The sequence below is a fragment of the Athene cunicularia genome (genome assembly GCF_003259725.1).
Source record: "Athene cunicularia isolate RWA chromosome 8 unlocalized genomic scaffold, athCun1 chr8_part1, whole genome shotgun sequence".
NCBI classification, from domain to species: domain Eukaryota; kingdom Metazoa; phylum Chordata; class Aves; order Strigiformes; family Strigidae; genus Athene; species Athene cunicularia.
In genome coordinates, this window is record NW_020799109.1 from 27965953 (window position 1) to 27988511 (window position 22559).

The 22559-nt window shown below is 43.3% G+C and overlaps 2 protein-coding genes across 5 annotated transcripts in view; both read right to left on the reverse strand.

Moving 5' to 3' along the window:
- Positions 1-306: 306 nt before the first annotated feature.
- Positions 307-4032, reverse strand: FASLG (Fas ligand). Its single transcript, XM_026854267.1, has 4 exons — positions 3751-4032; positions 3334-3379; positions 1501-1554; positions 307-1061 (listed from the first exon to the last, which is right to left on the reverse strand). Exons 1-4 carry the CDS (start codon positions 4015-4017, stop codon positions 667-669), a joined length of 762 nt encoding a protein of 253 aa, XP_026710068.1. The 5' UTR covers positions 4018-4032; the 3' UTR covers positions 307-666.
- An 8794-nt stretch (positions 4033-12826) lies between these two features.
- The window catches only part of SUCO (SUN domain containing ossification factor), a 49774-nt gene continuing 40041 nt past the window's right edge, over positions 12827-22559 (reverse strand). For all 4 annotated transcript variants that reach the window (XM_026853669.1, XM_026853668.1, XM_026853667.1 and 1 more), the window contains 7 exons: positions 21006-22172; positions 20023-20110; positions 18602-18706; positions 16677-16831; positions 16227-16318; positions 14928-14983; positions 12827-14779 (listed from right to left, as the gene is read on the reverse strand). In XM_026853669.1, coding sequence (XP_026709470.1) covers positions 14333-14779; positions 14928-14983; positions 16227-16318; positions 16677-16831; positions 18602-18706; positions 20023-20110; positions 21006-22172 — 2110 coding nt within the window. In that variant the 3' untranslated portion in view covers positions 12827-14332. The remainder of the gene's footprint in view (positions 14780-14927; positions 14984-16226; positions 16319-16676; positions 16832-18601; positions 18707-20022; positions 20111-21005; positions 22173-22559) is intronic.

Below are 22559 nucleotides of genomic sequence, written 5' to 3' on the forward strand. Positions count from 1 at the left end.
GTTAAATAAAATGGGTTGGGGGACATTTTCTGGGATAGGAACAGTTGATAACTTAACATAAAATGAACATATCACATATAATGAGCCAGCTAACAGGCAGGTGCCTGTTGTACAACAGTCAGTGCCAAATGCCTGGGCAGGGTGGCCAGCCATGGCTCGGGGGAGGCAGCTGAGGCCTCCATACTACTCATTCCCACACCACTGCCTGCAGTGTGGCACGGCACAGGCACCCACAGCCCTGGCTTCAGTGGCCTACTTGACACTCGCCAGCTATCCCCACATGCCCGCTGGCCAGAGCTCACTAGGGCCATGACACCATGCAGGGCTCCTGGCACCAGCATCTTCTCAGGTAGCAAGTAGTGAGTTTCAGCAAGGTCTTCAGCACATTTTGAGTTTGTTGGTTTCTTTTCAGAGGGGAAAAATGTAAAATTCTCTTCAGGCTGATGCCATAGAGCCCTGGTGTTTCCCAGAGGTCCACTTTCAAGCCTTTACCAGTTTCTTGAGCAAAAAGATGCTGAAGGCATCATGCAGAAGACCAAAATATAGTTTCCTGGTGAGCTTAGATGTGTGAGACCCTGGCTTGGCCACTACCACTCAGGCAGCACTCACCCCTCACGTGTCCTAGTGTGGCGGTGGGGGCTATCAGCCATGCTCCAACAGCCCCATTCAAAGCTTAAATAAGCCAAAGAATGTCTTGGATTCCTCAAAATTAACCAGAGCAATTTTGGAGACGTTAACATGCAAACTGTCCATCTCCCTGAGCTTGAATAAAGCGCCTAGGTAGCTTTTCCGGGCCCATGTTTTCTGACTTGTACAGTAGTTGATGCCTTTATCCTCCATCAGGATGTGGCTGCCTGGTGAAGCTGGGTTTTTCTTGTAGACAACATGAGTCAATACCTGGCTGCTGCAGATGCTGCCCCGAAAGAGCACGTTGGAGTACACAAAGTACAGGCCAGTTTCATTGATGATGAGGCCCTGATCACGGTACTGAATGCCATCAGTGAAGGCGTGACCAGAGATGGGTTCCCAATCCAGAGGGAGGTCCCGCTGGGCTGGGTTCCCTGGAGTCCAAAGCAAGAGAAAATTTTGGTAAGTACAAGCAGTTGTGTGTTTTTTTCCTTAAGTCATACCCCATGTCACAACAAGTCAAATGTTCTCCAAGCCCTTGTCTGCAGCATGGAAAGTCTGCCCCCACCTCGTGCTGGTGGGAGCTCTCACCTTCACCTCAATCAATGCCAGTCACTTGTGACAGACTTCTCTCTGCACACCCCAGATGAAAACCAAAAACCAAGCCAAAAAAGAGCCCTCACTTTAAAGCCTAAATGAGGGAAAGAGACTTTAGGTGTGGAGTAACTTTCCACTGTCAGAGCACATGTATTACCAAGGGAAAAATAGGAAAGCCTGTGTGAGGTGGGGTCCTCACAACTACAGCCATGCCACCCACCCTCACCCTAGCCCCCTGCTCCCACATCTTGCTCTTGCTGACCCCTCAGCACATACCTGTTAAGTGTGCTGCCTTTGTCACTTCCTTTTTCACTGACTGCTCCTTCTGCCCTGCACAAAAATAGGGAAGACATTAGCCACATGCTCCACGAAGAAGCCAACCCAGAGAGCAGAAGGGAGCCAACCACAAAGCTGAAACAGGGCAGAATTAAAGCAGCAGAGGGCATATAAGCACCACAGCTTGTCGCAGCAAGGCAGAGCAGTGCTGGGCAAACACTGCAGAGCAAGAGAAGGAGTTAAAAAGGATGAGTCACAGCAAAGGATCTAGATGTGATCAAAAGCAGGGGGAAAGAGCAAGGAGAGCCTTCATCTTAAAATGGCTCAGCTGGTGAGGAGAGGGACAATACTGCCCCTTTGCACAGCATCTCTGGCGGATGCCAAGCTGACTGCTCATGTCCTGTCATACATAAGCCTGCTCTATTGCCACCCTTCAGCACAGCACTGCCAAGGACAGATGCACCCATGGCACTGCATTTCTGTGTGTTGCATACCCACCCTCCTCACAACTAGATCAGAGAAGACACTTGAGACATCCTGCAAACCATCAGACAGACCTTGTCCTCAGAGAAGCAGAGACAGCTAGGAAATTCTGCCTTCCCCGGAGGGCTCGATTCCCCTTGGAGAGATGGGCCAGTTTCAGTGACTCAGTATTTGGAACCCATCCCACTCCATCCTTCCCTTATCAGGATCTACTTTCAAGTATCATGTTCTCATATTTTAGAAGTAGCATTTTGTTAAGCCAGTTAAATTTTCCTCTCCTCTCCCCCTTCTCCTTTACATTATTTTCCCTGGCTTTATTTATTTATCCATGCCCCTCAAGAAATTCAGGGTTACTATTTATGACTTATGTTCAGCTATCACTAAAATAGCCTATGATCAGAGCACTGAGCATCCAGTTAAAATGAGAGCCCCTCCTTCCCCTAAGCTATAGAATTTATTGATATGGGACTTGATGGAAACCAGGACTGCCCTTTCTAGAGAGTTTTGTTATTTTCAAGTTTGCTTTCATTTAGGATCAGAACAAACTTGAAAACACATTAGCTTTCCTACTAACCAAAATCCTCAGGGCAAAACAATCTTTTCAGATACAGCAAGAATTGTCAAGAGAGCTGAAAATTTCTTTCCGACTTGGCCATCTTTATAAGGTATATCCTCACTGATAATATGAATATGGAATGTAAAAGTAAAATAATAGTTTGGAAGTTCAAAACATGATTTTTAATTTGTTCCATTCAGATTTAAATTCTTTGGTACTTTCCTAATGAAATTTAGGAAAATTGGTAGATCCTTGTTGAAAGTTTTAGTTCCATTGAAATGACATTTCTAAAAGAAAAAAAAACCAATGACACATAATCAGGGTCTTCTCAACTATCTTCGGCTGCAGTGAGACTTTGTACCAAAAAAATTTAGGAAAAAAAATAAGTCGCACTCTCAAGGGTAGGTGTGAATCCCCCACCCCCAAAGAAAGCAGTTCTCTTCTCCATTCTGCCCCTTCCGTTTGTGCTGTTGTTACATGTTAGGACAGCCAGAAACTCACTTTTACGGCAGAGTACCCCTGATACTGTTGCCCCAGAAGGCCTAGGAAGCCCTAAGGTAGAGACACACTGCCCCAGGAACCTGTGGCTGACACCTCTAAGCACTCCAGCAGGCAGGGTGCAGGACTCTATCCTAGAGATAAAGTTCTTTTTCCAACCAAGCAAATGAAGTCAGCCCTTTCAGAGATCGAGCTGTGACCCTGCCTTTGCCCCCAGTGAGAAGAGGGAAGAGTTCAACAGGAGCATTCACACATGCTAACACAGAGGGGTTTCTCCTCTGTGTACATCAACTCACCTATGAGTTTCTCCAAAGCTGGAGGGATGTGTTCAGTGCTGGCAGACTGTCAAAAGAGAAGAGTGACAAGCTGTCTTAGTAGAGTGAGAGCATAAGAGCATCATCTAAAGCAGTCAAAGACTGTCTTTGACAGTGGCTAATTCCAGGTGCTCATGGGGAGCTGCAAAGTGGTAAGAAATATACAGGGGGAGAGACCATGCAGCACCCAAACACAAAGACATCAAGGTATATCAGTCATCAATTAGGAGCAATCCCCCACAGTAATAAGGAACTCTACTTACACTGACATGGCAGACTTAAATTCCACCAGCCTGCCCCTTGGGAGTTTTGCACCACCTGAGCATCTCAAACCCAAAATTAAGTTTTTCTCTTTTCATGTTTCCCCAGAGCCTCTGTGACCAGCCAGCCAGACCTCACCTCTCTGAGTTCAGCCAGTTCTTTCTCCAGGTGGAAAATCTGAAACATGCTCAGCCCCACTCCAGTGAGGGCCAGCAGGATCAGCAAGGAGATCACCAGGAAGCCGACGCTCCTCCTTTCCCTCTTGTCCCTTGGCTTTCTCCTCCGGTCAGGTACTGGTGGTGGGAAAGGAGCAACGGGGGATGCCGGGGGGCAGGAAGTACTTGCATTGGCACAGCCATCCACCCAGAAGATCTGGGGGTACACATAGTTTAAGTTCTGCTGCATGGCTGGGAGTGGGATGGGCTGGACATGCTTGGCGTGATCTTCCATATGGCAGCCAAAAACTGCTGGGGCTGTCCCAGACTGAGCCCTGGGGGAAGACCCAGCTCTGCCTTTATACGCCTGCATAACTCCAGCAGCGAACACCCAGCTCAGATGCTGCAACTCTCTGAAAGCCTCAAGCATCAACAGCAAACCCCAAAGAGTTTCCGCCCTCGCCCTCCGCTGCAAGTTCAGGGCAGTCTCCTGCTCCTCCCACACCGAGGCTGCAGGACCAGCCCAGAATCACACTCTGCTCACACAAAACCACATTATGCAGCCAGAGTCGGGAAGCAGGTGCCCTCAGCAGCAAAGTGCTTGTGGGGTGCACACAAGGGCTGCACTGCCAGGTGGGGGCTGAGTAATCAGCCCAGTGCGCACCCACTAGCCAACCACCCCTTCCAGCAGCCCGCTCTGGCAGAGGCAGCTGCTTTTCCACTGTGGTGTCCTTGACCACAAGCAGAGCAAAAGGAATGACACAACATCAGGCATCCTGCAGAAGAGGAGAGAGGCAGAGCTGAGGATGACTCCTCTCAGCAGAAGGATGAAGATTTGATCCCAAGTGCAGCTGTAGGTGCTGGGGAGTTGATTCATTTCACACAGGACAAATCACTTACCACTGTCTGTGGCGCATCCCACCTTTTCTTTGGCTGCTTTACAGGGCACAACGTAACAGAACACTGGTCACAGACACCATCCCACTGTGCTAAAAACCAACTTAACTGAGAGGATTGCCAGTGCCGCATCCTCAGCGGAGCTACCCCCACATTAACAGTCCAGTTAGAGGCAGCTCAGTGGGCTGCCTTCACCCACACCACCAAACCACTGCGGGGCGCTGGCCAGGCTGAAGCAACCACATGCTCTAATGTGGGAAACGAGTGCCTTGGGGCACAAGCAAGGCTCTTCTGGCAGCTTCTGCTGCTCATCTTACCCTTGCAAATACTATCTGCAATCCCACAGTCCTTTTCTAACCTGAAGCCACCTTCGACAGGGAAGGGTTTACTGTATTATCTCTTCAGGTCAATGCTAAGCACTGCAGCAGGACCTAACGTGGCTGAGTAACTTGCAATTAAAGCCTGGGGTAGACACTGTGCTACTCATCTTGGGAGAATTTCTCTTGCCTTCCAAGAAAGGATCCAGAACTCAAGCCATGCTGCAAAGACCAGCACTTATAAGAGCTCATTACAAAATCCTAATGAGGAGAGACAGGGACATTTTCATTCCTCTATTTCCAATTTCTCAATTTCCATTCCTCATTGACCACAGATTTGTAAGTGGTGGCAATGATATTTTCCCCACAGATTTACAGGTGCACACAAGTGGTTATAAACAGTAGTTTACTCTTTCATTTTACAGACCTACATTGAAGCGTATATTTGTATGGGATAGTATTTAAAGGAGGACATGTTTAATACAAGAACTGGAGACTTGTCTCCTCTGTGGCTGAAGGAAGCAATCCCAACATGCAGGCTTTGATCTCAAACATCAAAACTAGGGTCTGAGAACAGAGCAAGGGCTCAGCTTTGCCTCCAACCACACCAGTAAGTCAGACATGTCCTCAAAGCCTTGCCTGCACCACTAGACACCCCACTGCTTTTTGAAGATGTTCACCACAGCTGTTTGCTGCAGCAGTGATCTGCAACATGAGAGGTTTCAGCAACCCATCTGGCTCTTCCTTGTACTTCTAGGTTTCTGATATACAAAATGCAAAAGCAACATCCAGCTCCAGCAGTTCAAAGCCTGGTCACGCCTACCCTCACTCAGTCCTCCTCTCTGCGTCCCAGAACAACACTCCCCGGCCAGCCCAATGACAGGTCCTCATCCACTCCTACAAACACTAGAAGAGGGTCACACAACAGGCTGGGCTCAGCTCCGCACCTCCTGTGCCACGTGCTGAACTCCAGCCTGCTAACCAGCGCTGGGCATGGAGAGAGAGATGCCTCCAAGGCACAGGGAACAAAGAGAGGCAGCAGGACATCTGCCAGCACACTCCCCACCATCCCACCCGTGCAGCACCCCAGCCCTGCTGCTGCTGCCACCACGGGCACCTGAGCCGTGTCTGGGGGACTTGCCACCACCCAGGCCCCTTGCTCAGCAGTCAGTGCCTGTGCTCCCTTGCTCTGAGCCATAAGCACAGCACACCAGTGGCTGTTTGCAACCCAGGTATGAGTGACAGGGAGCACCCATCTCTTGGAGCAATTGAATGGGCATTAATCACAGAATCACAAAAATCACAGAATCATCTAGGTTGGAAAGGACCTTGAAGATTATCTAGTCCAACCGTCAACCTAGCACTGACAGTTCCAGTGACAGCTCAGGGAACAGGGACTGAAGCAAGCTCAGGACTTCCTCAAAGTTGAAGGCATTGCTGACAAGCGTGTCAAAAGTCATCGCATACATAGCTTTGCCTCGAGAAGATCCACTCTCAAGTTTTTTCTGACACTGTTTAATGCAGCCAGCTTATCTTGGTGGGATTGCAGGCACTGTAACAGTCTCCCTTAAATGTCAGAAGCGTACTTATTTCTCACCCACTGCTTCCTATTTTCACAAAGATGTGTTTTTTTATGGGTGGGTGAGAACAGAGACGATGAAACCAATGAAAGCCATTTCAGCCACATCTGCTGCATCTTCTCTTCTGGATGCTCAGATCAAGAGCCTGTTAATATCACATGTTGTAGCAAGCCAAAGATGGGGCTATTTTACCATCAAAGGATCATCTTTGGTGCACAGCATGCTCTGAGATCTCTCCCTTCCTAGCATACTTTACTGTGCTGGTCCTGCTGTCATGCTGTTTCCCCTGTCACCACCTTCAGAGATACATTCTGGAAGACCGTGGCAAGCATCTGCATCTGTAGCACATCATGATGCCTGCAGGCTCTGTGTTCTGGTGGCTTCCTATTGCTCAAGCAACACCCAATATTAACAGGGCTTAAAGTAATAGTAGGACTATTAGCTGTAGGTAGACACTCAAGTCACATGAATCTATTTTGCTATAAGGCCTAAAGCTAGAAATCAGACAAGGCTAAGCTCTCCTAAAATACAGGGCAAGGACAGCTGGGCAGGAAAGGTGGACATAAGGGCAAAAGGGATGCTACCTGTGTCTATCTGCCTTCCTACCCCCCTCTTCACCCAGTCTGCAAGATGCACACTCTGTTTTCACCAGCCTTATTGGGTCATTTGAACAGGAGGGAGTATTTTCAAATGAAAACACCTTCCATGCCCTTTAGCAGAGAATCCAGCCCCTTTGCCAAAACTGACAAAAGACAAGACAGTTAGAAAAAGAGGATTTGCTCAGAATGCTACTTCACCTCAAAAGAGTGTACTGTATTACCTGTACATACTAGTATGCTAAAGTTTATGTTGACAGCAAAGAGAATCAGCCAGTAGCTAAAAGTATGTATTAACAGATTTAAGGACAAAAGGATGACCTGCTTAAAATACACCAAAGGAAGCAGAATTTGAACAATGATCCATATGTAATACTTGATAGAAAATAAAGTCTAAAAAAAACCCCACAAGTGTGAACCACTGCGTTGGAGAGGCTCACATCAGACTCTGGACAGAGTCAGATACATGTCTGTCTGAAAGTGATTAACAAATATTTCCTATTACATTAATGACCAGTGGAAATGCTAAAAGGCAACTATTGAAAGCCCACAGGGCTGCATAAATTACACCCAAGAACAAATGAAGAAGTTGAGAATCATTCGCATTAAAAAACAGGATTCAAAATATTAATCCGAGATATTAACATCCTTGGCAACCTTTTGTGGTCCCAGGCTTAACCATGACATCAGAGCCAGGAGAGGCAACTACTGCAAACCCAGTAAGGATCAGCCACAGCTGGCAGAAGAGATGGTACCCGTTAACACTCACTGATGGGTACAGTGGAAAGAGTAACTGAGAGCACCATCCAGGACAAGGCTTCTGATTTTCCAACAGGATTGTCCTCAACACAGCGGTATTTCAACACCTTTACCACAGATCTGGAGAAAACTAACCAAAACGTTACACCAGTAATATGTGAAAACTAAAATAACTGGTTAAGAGATCCTAAGTAACCATAAGGACAGAATTTAATCAGAAGAAAACAAGTCTAGAAACAAAGACTGCAGATCAAACTCTTTAGATAGAAAATAACATCTTAGAAAGAAAACAGTCTCAAACAGGGAGAAGCTACCCAGCTGGACACGAGCTTCCAGCAGGGAAAGCCCACAGGCTCCCATAGGTATGAGTTCACATATAGCACCAGGCAGCTACAGACAGTACCAGAACCCTCATTGCAAGTTTACGTTCAACTTCAGAGGGGCTCAGGAAGAAGCTGCAGTAACTGCTAAAGCCATTCAACTTGGTCCATTTAAGAGCAAATTGGCAGGGAGGGACAGAGCATGTAAAAACCTTGTATGAAGGACAATTTATTTACAGCAGCAGAGAGCTCTTGAATCTCACAGACAAAAACCTTCCCAGGAAGGCACTAACCTGGAGCCCAAACTGAAAGAGTTTGTGCAAAAAAAGAGACATGAATTTTTGACTGAACATTGGAATGGAACTGCCTCCAAAGACAACAGGATCTCCATCCTCTGAAGCCTTTGAGGGGCATGGAAGATACCAGAACTCAGTCAGCCTTTGCAGTTAGCACTGACATCTTAGTATCATTTCTCTACTACATCTTTTTTAACAGTTTGGTTTCCCAGACAGGGGTGATGCTTTCCATTTCCTCAACAACTGCTCTCTGTGCTAGAGGCATTTGTGGCACATGCAAAGCCATGCCTTGGTGCCAACAGCTCACAAGGGAGACATTCACATATTCACATTCAAAGAGCAGGTTTCAAAATCTATTTCTAACAGCTCAGGCCTGGTATTGCAGTGCTTAATATGGTCCTCTTCCAGTGAGCATGGTGCTGTTCTCTCCTTCACCATGATCCCAACAAGCAGGCAGCAGCCCTGTGTTCAGCAGAATTGGTGCAGGGCTCTGACCCGAGGCAGAAAAGAATCCAAGCAAGGAAGGAGCCAAAGCAGCTGAGAAAAAGCCAAAGAATTGAAAGCAGCAGAGTGAGATTTTATTTCTTTTGTGTCTGTAATACGAGCAAGGAAATGAGGTATAGTGGTTATAAGGTAGTGGGACCTATTGCTCAAACACCCAAGAAAGAGAGAAGCAGGTAATTTCATAACATACAATAGCTCACTCATGGGAGAAAATGGAACAAGCTGTTGTGGCCACTCAGAGGTTGTGAGGAAGACCACAGTGAATGCAGATGTTGATTTCCCATCCTCCCCAGGGACAGTTGAAAACTGCATTTACAGCCCCTCAGCAGGATCTGTGCCCTACCCCAGGCTGCCAGCACAAAGCCAGCCCTGGAAAATGCCAGCTAGCTCTGCTGGCCAGTGTGGCCTTGTCCGTAATTTGACAATTTTATTCCCTCTTGGGAGCTGCTGTTCTCAGCCCATAAAAAACCCCCAACAAACCAAAACCAAACAAAAACCCACCACCACCACCTTCCCCTGAAATCCTTACTGAGTTCCACCAGGATCACCCCTCAGATCTGTGTCACTGAGCAAATTTAGGCCCTCCAGCAGCAGTTCAGCATACAGAGAGCCCAACAGCAGATGTGCCCATCTTGCTACACAGGTACCCTGACACCAGTGACGCACGTCAGCCGACTTCCCAAACCCCCAAGGCACCTTCAGCTGACTTTCCTGGGATTTAACTTTGAGCTACAGGTAGCTTAAAAGTCACGTACACAAGCTTAACATTTCAGCAGTAACTGTGCCAAATTATGACTAATAGAAGATACTAATTATCTGCTTCAAGTAATTTTTCTGGGGAAAAAAAATAAATCAAGGATTCTTGTTTGCTGTGAGTTCAGAGAGGACCCAGCAGCTGGATGTAGGCTCTAGCTACCACATCTAAAATGAAGAAACAAGCTCAAGATGGCAAACATTTCTTTTCCGTTTCTAGGTCCACAAAGTGTGGAGTTAACTATCTCTATTCTCTACCAAAAGCCATACCTCTAATCTGTGACTTAATTAGTGACTCTAGTGAAAAGCAGCACAAGCAAGACAAGCTGCAGCTCCCAGACCATGTGTCCAATACAAGACAACAGCAAAGCTTCTTTTAAGATTACTACTCAAATTAGAGAAGGGATACCTAAGATTCATGAGTTTCACTATCTTTTCCAAAGCTAACGCATTTTATCTGAGCAAGTTCTGGGAACCCTAATTCTTCTTGAGCTGTTACAAACCCCTGTGATGCCTTCACCAGCACCTGATGCTGTGTGACACTCAGCGTTTCCAGATGAGACACACACTGCTCGATAGCCTACCCACAGCACTTTGTGGTAAGGGCTCTACACTTTAATTGTTCCAAATGAAGCGGAACATGTTTGTACCTAAGCGAAACATGCTAAGCTGTTCCATCTTGTTTCATGTCACTTGGGAAAGGCAGAAGCCACACAAAGACAACTTACACTTGAGTTCTATATTACCAATACCACACAGCTGAGTTTGCATATTTTAAAAATACTGGATTTCCACTCTGATGCTTAACATATGTAACCTAAATACCTTATTTTGACAAACATGGGAAGCAATTCACTTCAACGCACCTGTTTGTGACTATCCATCCTCCCAGGGAAACCTTCATGCTGCTTGCCTATTTTTTGACCTTCGGCTAAAGACCTGCCCAAGGACCTCAAATGTGCAGCCTGCATACACATACTGACTTCTTGGCATTTCACACCAACAACTGTCCTACCTTATCATACAATATCACAAGAGGGACTAGGCCCTCCCTTTAAGTATCCACATCACCACAGGAACTTGCCAAGATTTATAAGCTGTCTTCTTTAGAAACTATTATCTCTATGTAAAGTTTATGACAGATTTAAGAGGGACTTGATTTCACCAAAGAATCAAATTCTGAAAGCTAGAGTCAGTGTGACATTAATAAAACTGGAAGTAAAAAATGACTCAGGTGCCCACATGAAAGGAAAACATTAAGCAATAAGAACTTGACATTAAGTCTTTCTTTAAAAAACAAAAAGAAAAGTGGTTACAAATAATGAAAAGCAGCAAGGCAACAGCAGGAGGAAGCTGTGGTTCAAACTCCAGTCTACTGCCAGAATAAACGCCCTCAAGTCTGCAGTAGCACAATCATCTCCATAGGTTCCTTCAGATGCCAGATTTCTCCACGGCTGAAGCATAACCTGTGCTTTGATCAGAAAGTTCAGACTGAGACATGGCTGAAATGGTTAGCAACAAACTCAGGAGAATATGAAAGCCACTCCTTGACTGGCTGACCTGCTCCAGCAGTGACCCTACAATAGATGAGCTTTTTTCACAGGAGTCACTACTGCCAGCAGCCATCCCTGCTGACCCAGCACAAAAGAACATCTAGGCTGATATTTTTCACTATATGACCCAAGTTTCTGTTCACCAGATATTTAGAATACTAGAGGAGTCCACATCATGTGCAATGCCTTTGCTCCCCATCACACCAGCTGAATTCACACAAGCTCTGGTTGACTCAGAGCCCAGAGGCAGCATTTCTTAGGAACACTAAGTGGCTTTCAGGAAAGTGAACCCAGACAGCCCATGACGTCATTTATTCTTTACATTAATTTGGGGGTACACTTTCAGAAGGGGAAATGCTGTGAGGCATTCTCAAAACAGTCCTGAAACATGGGAGCCTGAGTGAGAAGTTTCTGGCCCTGTGTAATCTACTGCTCTGGGCATCTGCCACATCTCCTGTGTGAACTGGAAGCCATGAGGCCTCAAGTCATATTCTCACCGCAGAGCTCTGCTCTGTCCCTTTAGGATATGCGTTATTCCCAAATTTGCTTTCATCCAATGCTTACAGGCCAGCTAGAACAAAGGAAAAACAAACCCCCCTCTTAGAGACACATTTGTTGCCTGCACACTGCATCACACCTCCTTTGGCCTCATTCTACACCTATCAGCATATTCTAGGTGTGTTAGGCTTTGGTTTTTAGCCAGATAGTGAAGATTAGCTCTGTCAAGAATTCAGTCACATGCAGCTTCAGCTGATTCTTACTAACGAGAACAGCAGCTTGGTGAGTGCCAGGGCAGTAAAGGAAAGCATGCTTCTTACAAGTGATGTATCCAGAGGAAGGCCAGTAAATAAAAGACCTCACCCACACCACAAAACCCCACATGCTCAGCAAACCCCACATTCAATTGCTTTTTAAATCACAGTGCTATGATGGAGTCTTGAGACACTCAAGCAAGAAATTAGTGCTGGGAAGGTCTGATTTGACAAAGAGAAGCACATGCTGGATGGCTAGTGAATTTGGTATTTGGCTGCATGCAGTGCTGCTATGCTTGCTAGAATTAATTTACTAAGGGGCAAACTTCAAGCAGAAAATTCCGGTTTGAAGTGATAAATAACTACCATTTTATTTTAATGGCCTTTGACATCCTTCACAAACCTTAGCTCTGAGTACCAAGAGGTAATTTCATGCAGTCACTGACAAAAAGCTACAGCCTCTAAGGATCCCCTCAGGTCAAGATGTGAACTGACACCCACTAGAAACTTCTAGCAGTTTTACATGGCCACCATTCCTGAACTTTCGGGCAAAGCCCCCCCTTTTTTTTTTTTTTTTTTTTTTTTAAATAGACAAACATCTAGGCTGACAAGTAAGTTTATGAACTCCTTATTATGGCCCAAAGAACCTTAGTCTTGGACTGAAATTTAAAGACTAATCCTTCTCAGGGAATTTAAGCCACAAGTTTCATTTTCAAAGGAAAATTCCACTCATTTAAAGACAAAGTGTTCAGATTTATTTGGAAATTCACAGTTTCTAATGGCACTACAGCTCTGTAGTTACATACTCTTGCTCCACAACATTGTATGCTGCACTCAGGTGGTATGTATTTTCCTGATCTAGGTTTGAAACCCTTCTGAATTCACACTCAACATGTCTGGTTCATGTGCTCTGACTGGCTAATTGTGCAGATCAACTCCAAAAGTACAACACCATAAAGTATTCATAAACTAACAAGAAAGCAGCAAAAAAACCAAAGGCTTTAAATAAGTCACATTACATACAATACCCAGGAAAGGCATTAGATCTGTTAAAAAGGGTACCACTAAAAGTGCTCAATAAGTTAACTTATTTTTTACAACATGAACCTGTAACACCTGTCAAAAGGAATAACCTTTTGTTCCACTCACTCAGAAGCACACTCAACAATTTAGCAATCACACATCCTATAGTATCCAAATATACAATCACAGTCAAAATAAAAAACTCTTGGATATGAAAATACCAACCATACAAACACTGCACATTTGTTAGCCAATACAAAAGCAAACATTATGGAAATACCCACTTTGAACCAGCCTGACTGGTCAGACTTCAAGGCTTTGTAAACTCAACGCATCCAGAACTGGCTGGGAGAAGACCCCAGCTGCAGCAGGTCCACCCTCGTTCTTCAGCTGAGCTTTTTCCTGACCTCTCAGCACAGAAACAGAAAGTGCTGCCCATTCACTTCCATCAGAGAACTAGAGCAGGCAATTGAGGTAACAAATGCATTCATCAGCCTAAGATCCCATTGTACAGAGGAAATCCTAAAGAGCCAGTGTCATTTGTTTAGTACATCAGACTACCATTCTAATTTGCAACTGAAGGTGGAAATAAACAGGATTGCCATCCCTACTGAGATATTTTCCTCAACTGAGTTTGCAAAACCAGAATCTAGTCAGGCAAGTCCATCTGTTAGTATTTTTACAGTATCCAGTCCACATTTCTGAGTCCAGCTGAAGGCCAACTCATGTCCCTTTACAGCACTGTAGTGTTGCATCTTCAAAAAAAGCTAGAGAAATTACAAAATAAATCAAATGACAAACAATTGTATCTCCCCTCTTCCAGTGGCATTATAAATAGACAAAAGGCACATAAATATGGGAAGGTGCAAGAAATAGGAACAAAGTTAAAGGAAGAGGAATAGGCTTTTATCCCTATTTCACCCAACAAACTGGGTTTCAAAAAATCTCTGCCCCAGGAACTGTGAAAAAAAACCTTTATAAAATGAACCCGGCCCTCCCTCCCCCCAAGCTGTTCTCATAGGAAATTATCAGCCTTGTAAAGCTGCAGCTTATAGCCAAGATTGACACAATCCCATCTATTTAAAAAGGCAGAAACCAAATTTCTGAATACTTTCCAATTAGTTGAGCTCTTCGTCTCCCACTATCCTCCCACAGAATACCACAGACTGTTCTCAAATGAACAAACACTCTCCTGTTTGAGAAGTTCAGCTAGTTTTAGATGTGTCCAGAAACTGCCGTGACACCAAGTGTTCCCACTGTTATATCTTTGTTTCCTTTGATTATGTCATGCAGGCTTGGCATTGACCCTGACTTAGTCTGTATTAGAGTTTTTATGAGCTTCCCTTGGTCTGAAGCTTTAGACCGTCTTCGTTTTATAGCCCTCTTCTCAGTTTTTGTCTTTTGGGTCTGTCCATTGCACAGACTCGTACATGCTGAAATGCCACAAAAATAGGACTCCTCAGACTGTGATGATGTTTCGGAGCTTCCTTCAGATGGAGGACCCTTGTACGAAGAGTGATAAACTTCCCCAATGTTAGAGAAGTCCCTCTGGTTCGTAAACGGCTTCCTTCCTTTAATTTCCCCATTGGCTATTGGATGAAGAAGCTCTGTTGCTGGCTTAGTAGTCTCTATTTTTTCACTTTTGTATTTACAACGCTTTTTCTGAAACCACAAATGGAAAGAGAAACAGTTAGGTTCTGGAAGGCAAGCATAGTGTAAAAACCAAGCCTAAGAGCCAGCTGAGACTTGCACCACCTGCTGGCAGAAACTCCTCAGCCCAGCCCACCCTCCCCTCCCCACAACACTGTACCTTCTTCTCTGGGGAAAACTTCAGGGGTTCTACAATGTACAGGTCCTCTGGATCCACTGTAAGAAAGGGAATGTAAATTTAGCAGTCCTGACGCTGCCAGCTCTAGAGCAACACAATTCTAAAGAACTAACAGCATGACAAAACTATTCCACTTATCACACACACATTTTTGCTCCCATTGTTAGTTAATGGAAGCACAAAACATGAATGCTGAAAGTAAAGTCAACACACAGAGAAATTCCCTACACTGCCGTGGCAGCTGTCAGTGATATATACCTGACAACACTTCACCTCCTGGTAGCTTAGGCCATAGGACAGGTACAGAGAACATCCTTTGGGGAAAAGGAACAATAGCTAGCAAAAGTGAACTTCTATGCAAACAAACTGTTACTAACCTAATAGTGTTTGGTGTGCAACCTGCCCATGACAGGATACTAGAAATGTGTGCACCTATCAAGGACACAGCTGTTCAGACTGACATGAAACCAGTCTGGCATTCCTCCATCAGGGCTTTGTGGATCATTCTTCCAAGCCAAAGGAGGAGAGAATTCAGAAAAAGCATGGTTTTGCAAAAAAAAAAAAATAGTCTATGCCTTAGCTAGTGTCTATTGCAACATGTTCCAAATTGAACTCAAGTTTTCATGCTGTTTTATTCACAGTACAGAAGCTCATGAAGCAAGTTTGCTGGACCCGAAAAAGCAGTGTCAGCTATATACTTGGTAGTTAGTATAATCTGCAACACATTTGATTTTGCAAGATGATGATGGCCTAAGAAATCAAAATTCAGTTGTCCTGAGTGTAACATGAATATTGAAACGACGAGATCATTCCTCTTACCCAAGCCAAGATAAATAGTCTAATTTTCCTTACTAAAGTTGATAAATTTGGATCCTACAATATCTGCCAAGTTTTAGACAAGCTATCAGGACTTCTCAGAAGTAGGGCATTCAGACTTCCCACATCCAGCATTAAAAAAAATCAAGCACCCACTGTTGGCAAGCTTCGTAGCTTTGTAGACCTGAATACCTGCCTGGATAGCTACTAACCTCAAGATGACATCTGTAGAGTATAAATGATAGCAAAGACTACATTTAATGTTTTAGCATAATTTGGCACAGCTCTGTGAGTGTCTGGTAACCTGTCATGAACCACCTTGTCCTCCAGAACATATAGGTGAACTACTACAATCCAGTGTACATTGACATTAACCTGCAATTCTGTTTTCATACACTTGTAGTAACAGACACATTGTATAGCACTGAGTAAACACTAGAGACTAGATGTACAACATATGGATACCTTCTTTACCAGCTAGCTGAAAAGACTGTGATCTGACTAGTGGAAGAGAAGTTCTTCTTTTCAAATTCATATCATCATAGGAGGAAAAGCACCTAGGAAACAAAATCCACAAAGCTTTTTTACACACATTTTTCTCAAGACTGTGTCATACACATTTTTTATTAAGAAATATCTTTGACAGAAGGACAAAATTATTCGCTGAGGTGCCCAAGAAAGTCAGGCAAACAGATACAGGACTATATTTGCAACAAGCTATCAAGCATGTTAAATCTAGGAGCATTTTGGGGCTGCTACCAGAGAGTTACTAAAAAGAAGTAAGGGCTCTTTGCTATCAATTTTGAGTTTGCAGAAAGAAGACTCAGAATTAAAGCACGTGTCAGTCCCAGCAGATTTAAGAAAGCATCAATAAAATCTGCAAGAACAATTAAGTTACAAATACACATACATTACCTTTTGGGGCTAGGGTAGTGATTACTTTTCGGAATTTTAGAGAGGTAATCTTCACAGAACTCAGAAGTGTTTCTGCACCGCTGCACACAAAGCACCAAGCCCAGAATGACACAGAGAAGGAGAGAAATCACAAGGTAGGTCTGCCGATCAGAAACCTGGAAGGATTTGATACAGTAGTTAAAGACAAAGAATAATTTAATGATACTATTGTGTTTTAAACATTAAAATCTTTAAAAGAACACAACTGACATGCTCTCAAGTCATTTCAATCTCGCTAAACACTTGTTCAAATTTGACGATTTTTTTTCAGAGGTTTGATGCAGCCTTCAAGGACTGAAGGCCGAAAACCACTAGCTGGTAAGACAGCACATGATGTCACCGACTATGGTACTACCATAACTTAAAGAAGTAGCTGCCCCTTGCAAAGAGTATTTAAACCTATCTGAAAGTAATATACTTTCTGTAAGAAAGTGTACTAAAAGTAACTTCTGTTTTACAGTTGACATGGATGTAATATTACCTCAGTTTTATATGATGCTTTTCATCAGCTGATGTTGCAGTACTTCACATAATAAATACCATTATATTCACCTGATTCAGTGGGTTTCACCTTTCTGAATACCCTTGCATTTCACAACCTAGCAGAAGGAATTTTTGGAGTGTGTTCGTTTAAGACTGACAGATGAAGCTTACTAGAATTATATGGAAGCTGAAGTACAAGGGTATTTTGCAGATAATGTTTTAAAAAATGAATTGCATCGTTTTCCTATTAAAAAAATCTTAAACACACTAAGAGATCTTAGAAGTCATATAAAGACTTTAGGAAGACAAAGAACATCACTTCCCATTTTGTAACAAGCAAATGTCTCAGACTAATAGACTCAGGCAACCAGAGCCGAGTTCAGGGAAAGCCATGTGTTCAAATTCCAGGATACTCATCTAATGATCACCTTATGATCACTGCCGTTAAAATCAGGTTAAAAGCACAGCACTCGTGAACAGGAACTTAGCCAGCCAGTCAAAGGAGTCTCACTAACTGTTAGAAAACAACTCAAGAGATGTCTTTGGCAACATGCACACACAAAAAAGGTCATGTTTATGGTACTGCTTAAAATTCCAAGCTGAAGAACAAATATTTGAGAGACTATGTTCCTAACATTATTGCCAAGACTCCCCTAATCTCAAGAGATCACAACAGCCAGAGGGGAAAGGAGAAGGGTGTCTTATCCATGTGAGCCTCCCATTCAGTAGCTAGGAGTGTAACCCTCCACATACTCATCTGTTATTACAGCTCAGTTCTAGCAGTGGCCAGTACACTCTTGCACACTAAACCTCCTATGGCAAGAGTCTGTTAATATTTAAGTGGACAATGTAAGTGCTGGTCACTGCAAACCATCCCATTTTACTGAAGTTGTATTGCATGGCTTTGTTACACAACTGGCTATACAACACAGCCAAGTGCCAGAAAAGTTCCTGAAGCATGAACTTTACCATTCCCTCTGACACACATCAAACATTCTATACATATAACAAATCCTATTATTGCCATTTCAAAGTCAGCGGTTAGTCTTCTAATTTCATTAAGAATCATTTCACAGAACAGTATCAATTACAGTGCACTACAGGAAGGCTGAGGTATTAAGTTATTCTAACTAAGTTTTATCTTTATCATTAGCTCAGACTACAATCATGGGGCTAGTAGGGTTGTAGTAGAAATTATTACCAATCTTGCTGTGCACAAAACACTTCAAGCTACTTAAACTTTCCTCCCCTATCTTACCCAACTGCTAAAGTAGACTGAAAGCAACGCTACAGACAACTTCTCAAATTAAAAGCTCCATTTAAGGACTCTAGGCCTCTTCACCTTGAGATATGTTTATGCATCTGCTTTGAGTTCTCATGCCATATTGCTGAATTATAATTACCTCACGTTTTAATTCCGCCACAGTTGTTGACAGATTAGAGACTAGCTGCGTCATGTTGGTGAGCTGTGCTTGTAACTGCTGGATTGCTTCTGTTTGCCGCTGATCCTGTATTAAAGAGAACCACGGCCAGGCTATTCAGTTGTCACGTTCCCACTATTTCCCACCCTCACACATACCAAGTTCGTGTTCTATCTCGCAGAGTCAGGCATTTACAGCCACATGATCTATTCGGCATTGTTTTCAACAGAACTTTCATAACAGACACATCAACATTTTTACTTATCAAATAATAGTTTGTAACATTATGCCAAATGCATTTCATTACAGTAGGCAGACTAAATAGCCAGCTCCATGCAATGACTATCTGGAAACTGAATACTGTCATGTTACAAAATACACAGGCGGGTGACCAGGCAGAGCCAAAGTCTAAGGGCTGACATGGATTTTGTTCTGGGATCAGGGAGCCAGCCACTAAATGACAGGAGCTCAGGTCAGCCAGAACAAGTCCTTTACAGGTATTATCTCCTTCCCAGAGAGTTCTAACAGGATTCTTAAGACTATGCAAATTTAAGAAAAGGTGAGCAGAATATCATGGAGGTGAACCAAGAGGAGCAGCTCAGAGTGACCAACATTTGATACTGTTCAAAAAAAGCAGAAAAGAGCACGCATATGATCTCACGGAAGTTGTGATTTTCTTCACTGTTGAGGGATAAGCGAACTACAGGCCTGGACTGCACTTCAGAAATTAAATTTCTGACAGTTTGGGATTGTCTGCTAGGCCACATGCACAGTTGCTTCAGTGATTATTTGGCACTGCAGGTAGCACTGTATTTCACAGCTGCTCAGGAAAGCTAGAATGGCAGAGCATGGAAAACCTCCTTCAGCTCCCAATTCCTTATATCCCATTTTAAAAAATGAACTAAAACTTTTGTTTCACGCACTACACTTTCAAATGCAAGCCTGGCATAAGCTGTTACTGTATCCCTCTCCCTTCCTAAAGGCTAGGTCTCTTCAGCAGCGGAACAATTGTCTATCTATAAATTGGAGATGAAAAACAAACCAAGTTTAAAAAAAATGGTTTTGAGGGCAACTACAATCAAGAAACAAGGGTTGGAAATAACCTGGTTAACTTTTTCATTGACAAAAACATTTAAGAGTTGTAATCATTACCAGCTGACAACAGATCTTTTTTCTTCAGATACAAAAATCAGGAAACAGAACTGGAAATGGCTTTATTCTAAAATGACTGGGAATTTAGCTAAAATTTTTATTATACAATAAAAATTGGGAAGCATGAAACAGATGCTTTTAAAAGGCAGATGACCAGCTAATAAAAATCTTCAACTGAAAATTTTGCACCTTGCAGCTTTCTTAAAAGTGTTTTCCTAATTAGGAGAGTTAAGTACTCCAACAAACCGTACCTGTTCTTCTGCTATTCTTGAGGTGTTCTGAAGCTTTATTATTGTTTTATTGAAAGCCTTCTGCATTTCTTCCATTTGCTTTCGGTACCTAAAACAGAGAGCATGTAAGTCTGAAATGCTAGTTCATAAAACTACTCAGCACTAGTCATCTTCAGAAATTACAACTATGCCAGCCCAAAACTTCTCCTTGCTCGAAGTTTTATTTAAACATTAAGTGGTAGTCCCTTTTAATTTCACACAAAGCAAAACTCTTCCTAGGTTTTCTGTGGTTTTTTTCTAAGGTTAAAGTCAAATAAATCTATTTCAACAGCTTAGAGCTTATCACCAATTTACTGGAATTCACTATGGAGAATTCTCTGCAAACGCTGACTGCCAAGCCAGACAACACAACAGTATATATAATGAAGAGCCCCTTCCTTGGTACCAGTTCTGAAATGGAACATTTCCTGATTCTCTTGTGGCTAAGGAGCACCACAGATAAACACTAATATATATACATCCCTCACAGAAAGTTCTTGGTTGACTCTCCATGCTCCCTTCTTCAACAAGAGCTATTACAGGTAACATGGTAGTTTAAGTGGAAACAATTAATTCTGTAAAGGCAGCACTGCAGATCTGTGTCATTCAGTTTAATAGCAACAGGAGGACATTCCCTTTTGTTGAAAGGATTATGGACAGGATTAGTGCTTACAACCTGGCAATGCTTTATCCTTTTAGAAGACCCGCAGCAATACTCGTCAAAAGAAAATAAATGTGATAGTATCCAAAATACAGAAAGGGAACCCCTGCCACACACAGACATTTAGATCTCTGGTTGCTACCTCAGATGAGGTACTTTTCTCAGTTTCCCATAAAGCTTTATACTGTGATTTACATTATACTCCATTTCCACTCTACTACTTTCCATATGTGTATGCTCCTTTGTATAATTAGCTAAAATCATGTTTATATATGTCAGACTCTTATCGGTCTTCCTGACTTACCTCTGACTAAGTTCTTCTAAATAACGGCTGCTGAGAGACATGTTTACTTCTAGGGCTTTTATACGATTATTAAGACGCATGAAGACGGACTCCTTTTGATTAGATCCATGAACAAGATTTCCATTAGCATAGCCTAGATCTGTTGAATTCTGCAATTCAGCATAAAAGTCTGTAGCTGTTCTCTGCAGTCCCCCAGAGACTGGAATCGCCATTAAAGCTTCTTCACTTGTCTGATCCTCCTCTTTTGTTTCAGCAGGTACAGAAGACTCAACAGGAGGCAAAACAGGTTTCTGCACTTCTGGAGTGCTTTCCTTTCCTTCTCCAGAGTCACTAGCTAACATGCCCACTGTATATTCAGGCTGCAGAACAGTCTCTGTAGGCTTTGAAATCACTGGAGTAGCAGTAATCTCTCTTGTGCTGATCTCCTTTATCTCAGCGGCCACACTGGTCTCAGAAGCTACAGGGTTTTCTTCTACAATAGAGCTCTCAACCTTTTCTGTTTCTGCACTGATCTCAGCTATACCTATCTGGGGAGTCACCCTTGATGCTACCTGGCCTGCATCTTCTTTTGCAGGCTCCATTGCCGTGTCTGTTGTTGGCAATTGCTTAATTTCAGAAGTAACTTCTAAGAGGAGGGATTGAGACACAGTTTGAGGATGGCTTGGTTCCAGTTCAATCGAATCCGTGGTCTCATTACTGATCTCCTCATGGACCACACTGCTGAAGTCAAATGCAACAGCAGATCCAGATGGTCTCTCAACTTTGCTGTCTAATTGCTCGGGCAGAGGCTCATCTATCGACGTATGTATAGATTCAGTCAGAACCGCCTGTGGCTGCTGTACATCAGCAGAGTAATCTTGCCCTTGTTTACTTTCTGTTTTACTATGCTGCCGACGCATAGCTACCGCAACTGAACACCATTTAAACAGGTATTCTGAAAAGGTGGAAATACAACATACTGTTGCCATGTCATAGCAGTACTTTTCTGTCTCAAGTTCAAACCATGCTGATGCTTCTTCGTCCTGATCATCACTGGGCAGCAAGGTTACTGTCGACTGGCTTGTATCTTCTTCATACTCTTGTACTAGCTGAACAATAGGACTTTCTTTTGTCAAATCCATAATTACTTGCTCTTTATCTATCTGTGGCACATCTGTAGTAACAAGTCTACAATGAAAGAGTTAAAGATAGGATGTTACTTCAACAGTTTTACATGCCTGATCTGGAAGACTGCAAAAGTAGAATCTTTTAGAAAATTAGTGAAGCTTATGCCAGTAACCAAAGGCCAGTTTGGATAGTCAGAAATTCTGTTAGTATTTCCTCTGGTGTCTTCTATCCTGATTTGAAAGCAAATTATTTCAAACCCTTGCTTCTGAAACATCAAACCTTCTCAATCAGATATTGCCCCTTTCCTCACCTCAGAAAAAAAAGTCACTAGTTCAAATATCACCAAATTCTTACATAGCAGGCATCTTACTCTTCTGCTGCAATCTTCAAATGCAAGAATCACAGCCTTCACACTGACCTTCCTCACTCTCAACAATCAGAGCACTA

Bases quoted from the DNA above. Each gene is read 5' to 3' on its own strand.
- FASLG (XM_026854267.1), bottom strand. From the start codon at position 4,017: ATGCAGCAGAACTTAAACTATGTGTACCCCCAGATCTTCTGGGTGGAT. The intron at 3,380-3,750 runs GTGAGGTCTGGC...CTCTTTTGACAG, and splicing joins AACTGGCTGAACTCAGAGAG to TCTGCCAGCACTGAACACAT. The intron at 1,555-3,333 runs GTGAGTTGATGT...ATTTTTGTGCAG, and splicing joins AGCTTTGGAGAAACTCATAG to GGCAGAAGGAGCAGTCAGTG.